This window comes from Apium graveolens, chromosome 6 (assembly GCF_009905375.1).
Source record: "Apium graveolens cultivar Ventura chromosome 6, ASM990537v1, whole genome shotgun sequence".
Taxonomy (NCBI): domain Eukaryota; kingdom Viridiplantae; phylum Streptophyta; class Magnoliopsida; order Apiales; family Apiaceae; genus Apium; species Apium graveolens.
This window is the reverse complement of record NC_133652.1, coordinates 301,480,272-301,491,623: the sequence shown is the minus strand read 5'-3', so window position 1 is coordinate 301,491,623 and position 11,352 is coordinate 301,480,272. Positions and strand designations below refer to the sequence as shown.

The window sequence follows — 11,352 nt, the reverse complement described above, 5'->3', positions numbered from 1 at the left end:
TCTACTTTAGCATCAAACTTCCCATGTTGATCATTTTGATTCCTTAAGATATAACATTTGCAGCCAAAGACATGAAGAAAATTTAGAGTTGGCTTCCTATTCTTGAACAATTGGTAGGGTGTCATGCACTTTGATTGATTAGCTGAAGAGATATTCTGAGTGTAGCAGGCAGTATTCACAGCTCCAGCCCAAAAATATGTTGGTAACTTTGATTCTTCAAGCATTATCCTTGCAGCTTCAATAAGAGATCTGTTTTTCCTTTCCACTACTCCATTTTATTGAGGAGTTCCTTGCAGCAGAAAACTCATGCATAATCCCATTCTCTTCACAAAATGATCTCATCACAAAATTCTTGAACTCAGTTCCATTGTCACTCTTGATTCTTCTTACTTTAAAGTCAGGATGATTGTTGACTTGTCTTATGTGATTGATGATGATTTCACTAGCTTTATCTTTAGACTTTAGGAAATATGTCCAAGAGAACTTTGAGAAATCATCCACAATTACTAGGAAAAATCTTTTCCTTGAGATAGACAACACATTGACTGGTCCAAACAAATCCATGTGCAGCAATTGCAAAGGTTCTTCAATTGTTGAATCAAGCTTCTTTTTGAATGATGCTTTAATCTGCTTCCCCTTTTGACAGGCATCACACAATCCATCCTTAGTAAACTCCACTTGAGGAATACCTCTTACCAGTTCTTTCTTGACAAGTTCATTCATGGTCTTGAAGTTTATATGGGACAGTTTCTTGTGTCATAGCCAACTTTCATCTTGACTTGCTTTACTGAGAAGACAAGTGACAGATTCTGCATTTGATGAGTTGAAGTCAGCTAGATACACATTCCTTTTTCTCACTCCAGTGAGAACCACTTTGTTGCTCTTTTTGTTTGTCACAACACAGGCTTCTGAATTGAAGGTTACTGAGTTGTCCTTATCACAAAGTTGGCAGATACTCAACAAATTATGCTTGAGACCATCCACTAGGGCAACCTCTTCAATGATGACATCGTCTTTTGAAATCAAGGCATATCCCACAGTATAACCCTTGTTGTCATCTCCAAAAGTAATACTTGGGCCAGCTCTTTCCTTGAACTCAGTGAGCAGAGTAGAATCTCCAGTCATGTGCCTTGAGCAACCACTATCCAGATACCAAAGATTCTTTATGTTTCCCTGCACACATCAAAATCAAATCAAGTTGATTTTGGTACCCAAATTTCCTTGGGTCCCGCCTTGTTAGCTTTCTTCTTTGGTTTCTTAGGTTTGATCTCATTTGACTTAGGAATTTCTGATTCATCCTTAGTCATCTGTGTTGGACCTTTGAAACCAGTCATTAAAACAGAATTGTCATGCACATTTTGATTAACAGGAAAAGGCATGTTATTTGCAAACATGTTATTTCAGTAAGGCATGCTAAATGGCATTTGAGGCATACTAAATGCAACATAATAAGGATTAGGTGCAAATGGCATGTTAGCAAATTGTGCATTCATATTATGAGCAGACATAACATTCATAGGCATGGCAGTCATGTTGGGAAAAGAAGAGGATGCAGACATGGAAGTAGGCATAACAAGTTTGCAATTAACAGACAAATGATTAACACTACCACACTTAACACAGATTTTTCTGGGTGCATATTTGCCAGGTGTGTAGTTGTTATGTTTGTTAATTCCTACTTTCCCATTTCTATTGTTTTTCTTTTTAGCTTCTGTTTTAACCTCAATCTTTTCTAATCTATCATTTAATTGCTTAATAGATAGATGACCAACATTAACTTTCTTTGCCTTCTTGACTTGACTTGATTCTCCTGGAATAAAGTTCTTAGAAACTGATCCATATTTCTCATTCAACTTAGCTAGCTTATGCTAATAGGTTTACTCACAGCCAACGGATGTGGCTCCTTGTTACTCGACGGATAATCCTTCTGATTATCCGACGGATGATTTTCATCATCCGTCGAGTCCACATATGTCAGCAATCCTTCAACCAAATTGGACTAAAGTTTCTCTTTACTCTTCTTCCAGGCTGCATCACAAATGGACTCAATACCTTGAACTTTAGTGATTTGAGCATGGACATCTCTGGATGATTTCCATGCTTTAATCACTTCTTGTTCTCGTTCAAGCTACTTCTTTAAAATCTCTTCTTTCTTCAAGGACTCAGTTAATTCATCCTTAGCAATCTTACACTCAATTCTCAATTTTTCAAATTCAATAAACCGAGACTCTAGAACATTATTCCTCTCACTTAAAAACAAATTTTTTTCTTTAATTTTAGCATTTTCCTTATTGAGGGACTTAAGTGTAACACGCAAGTGATATAATTATGTGGACATGTCATTTATTGCATCATTATACTCAGTTTTAGATAAATGTGCTAGGTTAGTGGTGATTACCTGATTGCTTGAAGAACTTGTTTCTGTTTCATCAGATTTGGCCATTAGGGCTAGATTGACATAGTTAGTTTCTTCATCTTCATCCAAACCATCTGCAGCCAAGCCATTCGCCTGTGTGATGAAAGCCCTTTCCTTTTGTTTGAGCAACTCAAAGTATTTCTGTTTATAATCAACCGGCTCAAACTTCTTCTTACTAGAACCAGACTTCCTACATTCACTTGCAAAATACCCTGCCAAGCCATATTTGAATTTGGATTTATCCACCATGTTTCTACTTGGCTTGGCTGCTCCAAAATTCTTTTTGAATTTGAGCTTGGCAAATCTTCTGGACAGGAATGCTAGATGTTCATCAATATCATCCATGTCATCTTGGCTCAAGTGATCTTCATTTTCAGCTACCAGCCCTTTACCCTTGCTTTCACAAACCTTTGATGTAGACTCAACAGTTTCTACCTTCATCTCTTTCTCCTTTTCTAACTCAGCAACCAATGCTATGGACCCTCCTTTCATCCTTCCTTTCTTCATCCTCTCATCTTGCTCTAATTCAAGCTCATAAGTTTTCAGGATGCCATACAGTCTCTCCAAGGTGAACTCCTTATAATCTTGGGAATTTCTCAATGAGACTGTCATTGGCTTCCACTCTTTTAGAAGAGATCTAAGGAACTTGAGGTTAGAGTCTTTTTTTTTATAGACTCTTCCATGCAACTTCAGAGCATTTAGTAGCTTTTGAAATCTACTAAAAATATCAGTGAGAGACTCACTTTCTTCACAGTGGAAATGCTCATATTGTTGAATCAGTAGTTGCATCTTGTTCTCCCTTACTTGCTCAGTACCATCACAAATAATTTGGATTGTGTCCCAAACCTCTTTGGCTATTTTACAGTTAATGATGTTATCAAATATATCACCATCAACTCCATTGAACAATATGTTTATGGCCTTCTTATCTTTCCTAACTTGCTCAATATCAGGATCTGACCATTCATGCCTAGGTTTGGGAACAGATGGTTCATTTCCAGTTGCAACTCTCATTGGTACATGAGAACCTCTCTCTATGCAATCCACATAGGCCTCATCTTGGGAAAGAAGATGTAGGTGCATTTTCACCTTCCGGTGGTGATAATTATCTTTGTCCAGAAATGGAATTTTGACTCTAACATCCTTCTTGTTCATCTTGCTGTTTGTTGTGATCTTTACACTCTTTGTACTTCAAGAGCTTGCTCTGATACCAATTGTTATTCCCTAACAATACAACAAGAATTACAGAAGGGGGGTTGAATGTAATTCTGGCTACTTTTTCAGATTTTAAAACAGTTCTAACTTGATAAATATAACAGTGTTTGATTAGCAGTTGTGCGGGATAAAAAGATGATAGAGATCAAAACACTAAGTGATAAAAATAAGAGTTTTTAAAACTTTCTGGTGGATTTGAAAGTATCCACATGAGATATATATATATATATATCAAATGAGAACCCTGTGAAGCTTGAATAGCTCACAGCTACTTACAAGTTTGAACAACTAAACTACAGAGAAATGCTTACAAGATATAGCTTGATATATTTCTCTGAAAAATGTATCTGCTTAGTTAGATAGATGTTCTACTTGCTACACTTGATTTATATATCACCAAGTTTACATGATAATAAGACAAGATAATAAAATAAAACATATCTAGTCTGACTTTATGCTACTTCACTACTCTATTCCAGCATCTTTGAATATCTTTACAATTGCATGGAAATGGTTATGCTTCTTTGTTCTCAAATTCCTACTTAATAGGCTGCCACATTCCTTTTGCAAACACCCGACGCATGTGACTGTGTTGTCACTATCAACAGCTATTTGAATTTGATCATCCGTCGGGTCTATGCTTGTCATCCATCGGGAAGCTTTGTTGATCATCCGTCGGGAGTCTTGTAGATTATCCGTCGGGTGTCTATTTGTCACTTATACAGAATTATAAGACATTTCATATTTACAATTAATCAACCTATCTGCATATCAATCTAGTAGCCAACATGACTTACAAATCCCTAAGCAATCTACTTGATTTATACATGTTGTTTACAGAAATGTGCTACAGTTCTTATTATTACATAAGCTACTCACTCGATGGATGTTAATCTATCATCCGTCGGGACTGTAAAGTTTATCCGTAGGGACTATATTAGATCATCCGTCGAGTGCTACAAAATTCACTAAGTTAAATCTACTAAGGTGTTTTGTTTAATTTATCATCAAGTTCACAACATATTCCTAACAATCAAGGTGCGGCCAGTAGCCAAGAATGGTCTTCCCAAGATTATGGTAATCTTTTTATCCTCCTCGAAATCAAGAATTACAAAGTCAGCAGGAAAGATGAGTTTGTCCACCTTGACCAAGACATCCTCCACAATGCCTCGTGGATATGTAATAGAACGATTGGCCAACTACAAGGACATATAATTAGGCTTAGGATCAGGTAAATCCAACTTCTTGAAGACATACAAAGGCATCAGATTGATTCTAGCTCCCAAATCACATAAACACTTGTCGAATGACAAGTTTCCGATGGTGCAAGGAATAGTGAAGGTTCCAGGATCTTTAAGCTTTGGAGGCAACTTCTGTTGCAGCACAGCATTGCATTCCTCCGTAAGAGCAACGGTCTCTAAGTCATCGAGCTTCACGTTCCGAGAGAGAATACCTTTCATAAACTTCAAATAGCTAGACATCTGTTCAAGAGTTTCAGCGAAAGGAATGTTGATTTGAAGTTTCTTGAACACCTTCAGAAACTTAGCAAACTGTTTATCCAACTTTTGCTTCCGCAGCCTCTTAGGAAAATGAGGTGGAGGATAGACTGATTTCCCCTGTATTACCCTTAGGAGGAGTGTGTTCCAAAGTTTTCTACCTTGGTTCCACTTCTGCTTCCTTCTGCACATCTTCTTCAGCCACAACTTCAGATTCTGGGACTTGAGATTTTTTCAGGATTTGCAACCTTCCGAGACCTCAATGTGATTGCCTTAACCTGCTCATTAGCTTCCCTCTTGCTTGGCACTTCTGTGTCACTAGAGAGTGTACCAGGTTGTCGATTCAACAAAGCATTGGTAATCTGTCCAATTTGATTCTCCAGAGTCTTGATAGAAACCACTTGGCTCTTGCACATAAGCCTCAACTCTTCCAATTCAGATTTTTCATTAGATTTTTGTAGTTGTTGGAGTTGGAGTTGTTGTCTTGGTGCATATTGCAGCTGTTAAAAACTATGAGGGTTGCATTGTTTTGCTGCATACTGCTGATAAGCTGTTGCACCGCATTCTGAGTGTTGCTCCAGCTAAAGTTAGGATGATTGCGGTTGTTAGGATGATCGGTGGCTGGAACTGGTTGATGTGACCTCTGAAAGTTGCTCACGAACTGAGCTGACTCATTAAATATAACACACTGCTTCGTCTCATGCGCACCAGCACAAAACGGTGCGCATCAAAGCTCACAGACACTAGTGATCTGATTAACTCCATAATTAGCCAAAGAATCCACCTTCATCGTTAGAGCCTGAAGCTTAGCAGCTATAGCAGTAGCTGTATCCACTTCCAGAATTCTCGCTACCTTGCCTTGAGGCATTCTCTGAGTTGGATTCTGGTATTCATTAGCAGCCATCAGCTCAATCAACTCATAAGCTTCATCGTAGCTTTTAGCCCATAAGGCTCCACCTGATGTTGCATCAAGCATAGGTCTAGAAGTTGCACCCAACCTATTATAAAAGTAGTTAATGATCATCCAGTCAGGCATCCCATGATGAGGACATTTCTAAGCATCTCCTTGTAGCAATCCCAAGCCTCACACAAAGATTCTCCTGACTGCTGCGCAAATTGAGTAAGTGCGTTCCTGATTGCAGCTGTCTTCGCCATAGGGAAGAATTTAGTTAGAAACTTTTGAGCAAGATCCTCCCATTTGGTGATAGAACCGGGTGGTAGAGAATGCAACCATCACTTAGCTTTATCCCTCAGAGAGAATGAGAAAAGCCTCAACTTAATAGCATCTTCAGAAACTCCATTGAACTTAAAAGTGTCGCAGATCTTGATGAAATCTCTGATGTGCATGTTGGGATCTTCTATAGCGGAACCCCCAAACTGAACTGAATTATGTATCATATGAATCATGCTCGACTTGATTTCAAAGGTGTTAGCCGCGATGGCTGGCCTGATAATGCTAGACTGAATGTCATTGATCTTTGGTTGAAATTAATCCATCAAAGCCTTCGGATTCGTTGCTGGTTCTCCCATTACAATAACAACTTCTTCTTCAACTTTCTCCTCAATAAAAATTTCTTCAACTACTTCCTCCGCTTTATCCAGTGTTCTCTTGTGAGATCGAGAATGAGTTAGCATACACGCTCTCTAGAGTACCTGAAACACAACAAGTACCCAAGTAAGTAAAATATTTGAGTCAGTGAACTTTAACGACCACTGATGACAAACACATAAACTAAAAATTAACACCGAATCCCCGGCAGCGGCGCCAGAAACGTGTTAGGACGAAAACACGCGCTAAAATTACACGCAAGTATACGCGTTCGCAAGTAATATAGAATTATTTCTAGTTCGTTCCCACAAAGACTGGTTTAGGTTAACTTCAATTAATGTACTTATGCAACAATGGTATGGTTTTATATTCAATGCTAAGATGAATAACAAGTTGAGATTGTTTATAACTAAGATATTAACTAACATGCAATTAACTACGAGAATAAAAGGGTTGATTTACTTATATGAGACAAACATGGGATTTTAACTTCATTAAATACTTCATTCAAAGTCATTGTTCTTAATCTTAGCATGCAATGGTGATGACAACTAATCAGATAACACGAAACTAGTAAATGCCAACTTTCGTGGTATGAATACCCTACTACCAGACATCCACAAAAGAGATAGATGCTAAATAGACACCAAATATGTTGAGACCCTATATGTCTAAAGAATTTGACAACATATAGGTTTAATGCGCAAGTTATCTATCATGATTACATGGAAAGTAAGATGGCTAAAATTACCTACGAATTATACATGGTGAATACATGAACCTATGCTAGCATGGCAAGTTCTAAACCTCTATATTCACTGTCGCTTCAATAGAGATTAACACGCTATCTTATAAGTTCGCGACGCTCATAAGACGAATAAGCACAACCAATACTAGGATATTATATAATTACCACACACTAAGATATCGAAACAAATTAACTATTGAAATCCATACGTAAATCCGTTAGAACCCCACGATAACGATTAGTTCATAAGCGAACTCATCATCACTGTGGGTTCCGATGAAAGCATGGTATAATAAACTAAGTCTTTATAAACTAAATAAATAATCAAAGTATGTAATCAAGAGTAATAGGTTCAACAAACAAGAAAACTAGCATCCAAGATACAACTCAATCAAAGAATCACAAGAAAAAATAAGCCTTTCTTCTCCTTCATTGTATTTGTGCTCCTAGGTCTTCTCACCGTCTTCTCCCTAGTCTTCGTTCTGAAAAACGTCTTCAAAGAGTTATTATATAGCACCTCAAACCATCCAAAATCCCAGCAAATCGATCTTCTATTCAAATCAGGATTCTTGAAAACCTACACGGCGCGGCCGCCCTGGGATACGGCGCGGCCGCTCTGAGTATGGCGCGGCCGCTCACAAGTGTAGCGCAGCCGCGCTGAGCTTCTGGAAAATCTGAATTTTTTTGCTTTTCTTGAATTGAACTGCAGGCTTCTCTCGTGCAATCATCCGAGGCTCCATCCTAACACTCTTCTAGCATAAAAACATTAAAAAACCATTCCTGCTCCCAATTATACCCTAAAATGCAAAACACTACAAAAACACATCAAATACACAAATAACTTGAGTATAAAATATCAATTCGAGTCTTTATAAAGCGTTCTAAGTGGATATAAATACCACTTAACAACAACTATTCTGCGTGGTCATTGAAAATGAAGGTCTTCATGCAGGTACAAGGTGTGTGGGATGCAGTCGAAACTAATGTGGTGAAGAAACTCCTGAGGGCTGTTCCTTCTAAGTACCTTCAAATTGCTTCAATAATAGAACAATTTGGAGATATGGAAAGCATGTCAGTAGAAGAAGTCTTGGGTCGATTAAAGGCACACGAGGAGAGGCTTAGAGGTCAGAATGAAAGCACAGGTGGGCAACTTCTATTGATGCAGGAGGAATGGTCAAAACAAGCTGGCAAATGGTCAAGTGACAAGGGAAGAAGTGGCCCTAACAATCGTGGCAAAGGGAGAAATCACCTTAAGAATAACTCTAGTGTAAAATCCCGTCACAATCAGGCGGAAGATGGAAGTGGCAGTAACAACACGGGACGAGATCGTAGTAAAATCAAATGCTATAATTGTCAAGTGTTTGGGCACTATGCATCGGAATGTAGAAAACCACGGCGCGAAAGAGAATGGTGACGTGATAAGGATCAGAAACCGGAAGCCAATCTGACTCAAATTAATGATAATGAGCCAGCCTTGTTGTTAACTGAATGTGATGGTAAAAACAGGGGCACACTGCTGCTAAACGAGGAAGGAGTTATTCCGAGATTGGGGAATGAGTCAATTGGTGGAGTAGAATCGAATGTTTGGTATCTCGATAATGGAGCGAGTAACCATATGATGGGGTAGAGGTCAAAATTCAAGGAATTGAATGAGAGCGTCACTGGGCAAGTCAAATTCGGAGACGGTTCAACAGTGAGTATAAAAAGAAAGGGTTCAATCGAGTTCAAATGCAAAAATGGAGAATCACGCATACTCAGAGAGGTATATTTTATTCCTAACCATCACAATAATATCATTAGTTCGGGCCAAGTGTCCGAAGAAGGAAATAAAGTAACACTACATGGAGAATTTTTATGGGTACATGATATTAATGGTAATATGCTAATATAAGTGAAACGAACCTCAAACAGACTATACAAGATTATAACTGATAATCATGTGAATAAGTGTTTACTAACAAGTGCAGAGGAGTGCGCATGGTTGTGGCATACGAGATTGGGACACGTGAATTTTCAGGCCCTCTCTCTCATGTCTGAAAGTGAAATGGTCATTGGATTACCAAAGATACCAAAGCCAAAGTCTATTTGTGGGGGTTTCCTGATGTCAAAGCAAGCACATAAATCGTTCCCACCTAAGTCAAACTTTGTGGCGAAGGAATGTCTGGAGCTAATTCATGGGGACATCTGTGGTCCCATAACTCCTATAACAACTGGGGGAAATCGCTATTTCTTACTTCTGGTGGATGATTATTCGCGTGTAATATGGGTTTATCTGCTCAAAAGCAAGGATGAGGCTCTTGAGGCTTTTCAGAAATTCAAAGTATTGGTTGAGAATGGGCGAGACCAAAAAATTAAGGTGTAGAGGATGGATCAGGGAGGCGAATTCTGCTCAACCTCCTTTAAAGAGTTCTGTGATAGTGTTGGTATTGAGAGACACTACACGGCCCCTTTTCGCCTCAACAAAATGGAGTCGTTGAAAGGCGAAATAGGACCGTAGTAGCGATGGCACGAAGTTTGTTGAAAGAGAGAAGTCTGCCATTGATTTTATGGGGAGAGGTGGTGCGACATACCGTCTATATCTTGAGTCGTGTACCTAATCGAGCACTCACAGGTGTGACGCCTTATGAGGCATGGTCGGGGGAAAAGCCACAGGTAGACCATATCAAGGTATTTGGGTGTAAAGCATACATGAAAATTCCAAATGTGTATGTACGGAAGCTAGATGACAGGAGCAAAACGGTTGTCTACCTTGGTAAAAATCGTGGACTAAGGGAAATCGAGTCTATGACCCAGTTCTGAAGAAAGTGCATGTAAGTAGAGACCTTGTATTCAAGGAACATAAAGGTTGGAACTGGGATGTAACTGTGGAGAAAGAGCAGGACAACACATGTTCTTTCATTCTAATAAATGATAAATATGCAGAAAATAGTATAGAGGAGCCCGAGTTTGAAGCAAATGCAGAGACAAGTCTTGAAACATCTGCAAATAGTGGAACTTCTATAACTGGAGAAATTTCGCAGTCCGGGGAATACAGTGGGTATAGTTCGGAATCTTCAGAGCCTAGAAATTTTAGATTGTTGAGTAATATCTACAACAAGACCGAAGAAATAGAAATTGCAGATGAGATGTTGATGCTCAATGTGGAAGAGCCCCTTTCATACAGAATGGTGTGAATGTGGATGACCTGTTAATCACAGGTACTAGTGACCAATATCGAAAAGTTCAAAAAACAAATGGCTGCAGAATTTGACATGAGTGATTTGGGCAAACTGTCCTACTATCTTGGGATCGAAGTTGAAAAGGGTAAGGTTATATAGAGTTGAAGCAATCTGCGTATGCAAAGAAGATTTTAGAACAAGCAGGGTTAAGTGAATGTAAACCAGTAAAGTATTCCATGGAATCGAAGCTTCAGTTGTGTAAAGACGAGCATGGAAAGTCTGTGAATTCAACTGATTTCAAGAGTCTTGTTGGAGGACAGAGATACCTTGTTCACACGCGCCCTGATATAGCGTATGTTGTTGGAGTAGTGAGTAGATATATGGAGAGACCTACCACAATGCACCTGAATGCAGTGAAGAGAATACTTCGATATGTACGCGGGACAGTTGAGTTTGGTCTTGTTTATTTAAAGGGACAAGGAGATTATTTATTGTCTGGTTTTTTTTTATTCTGATATGGCTGGTAACTTGGATGATAGGAAGAGTACAACAGGTGTGGCATTTTATTTAAATGATAGTTTGGTAACTTGGATTTCCCAGAAGCAATGTTGTGTGGCTCTTTCAAGTTGTGAAGTTGAATTCATGGCGGTGACATCGGCATCTTGTCAAGCAATCTGGTTGAGGAACGTGTTGAATCAGATAACTAATGGTGGAGCAGGTCCTGTTATTTTGTATGTCGATAATAAATTCGCGATCGACTTGGACAAGAA

General features: G+C 38.8%; 1 protein-coding gene and 1 non-coding gene across 2 annotated transcripts; both read left to right on the top strand.

The window, feature by feature from the left end:
• Positions 1 to 6,161: 6,161 nt before the first annotated feature.
• LOC141670244 (small nucleolar RNA R71) lies at positions 6,162 to 6,267 on the top strand. Its single transcript, XR_012554484.1, has one exon. It is a non-coding gene; the product is annotated as a small nucleolar RNA R71 (small nucleolar RNA).
• A 2,091-nt stretch (positions 6,268 to 8,358) lies between these two features.
• Positions 8,359 to 9,786, top strand: LOC141666321 (uncharacterized). The gene is made up of 3 exons (XM_074472312.1): positions 8,359 to 8,834; positions 8,931 to 9,031; positions 9,392 to 9,786. The coding sequence occupies exons 1-3, from the start codon at positions 8,359 to 8,361 to the stop codon at positions 9,784 to 9,786; spliced, it is 972 nt and encodes a 323-aa protein (XP_074328413.1).
• Positions 9,787 to 11,352: the final 1,566 nt, after the last annotated feature.

Excerpts from the sequence above, each read along its gene's own strand:
- LOC141666321 (XM_074472312.1), top strand. The coding sequence starts at position 8,359 with ATGAAGGTCTTCATGCAGGTACAAGGTGTGTGGGATGCAGTCGAAACT. Across the intron at positions 8,835-8,930 it reads CCACGGCGCGAAAGAGAATG|GGGCACACTGCTGCTAAACG; the intron begins GTGACGTGATAA and ends TGGTAAAAACAG. Across the intron at positions 9,032-9,391 it reads GTATCTCGATAATGGAGCGA|AGGAGTGCGCATGGTTGTGG; the intron begins GTAACCATATGA and ends TAACAAGTGCAG.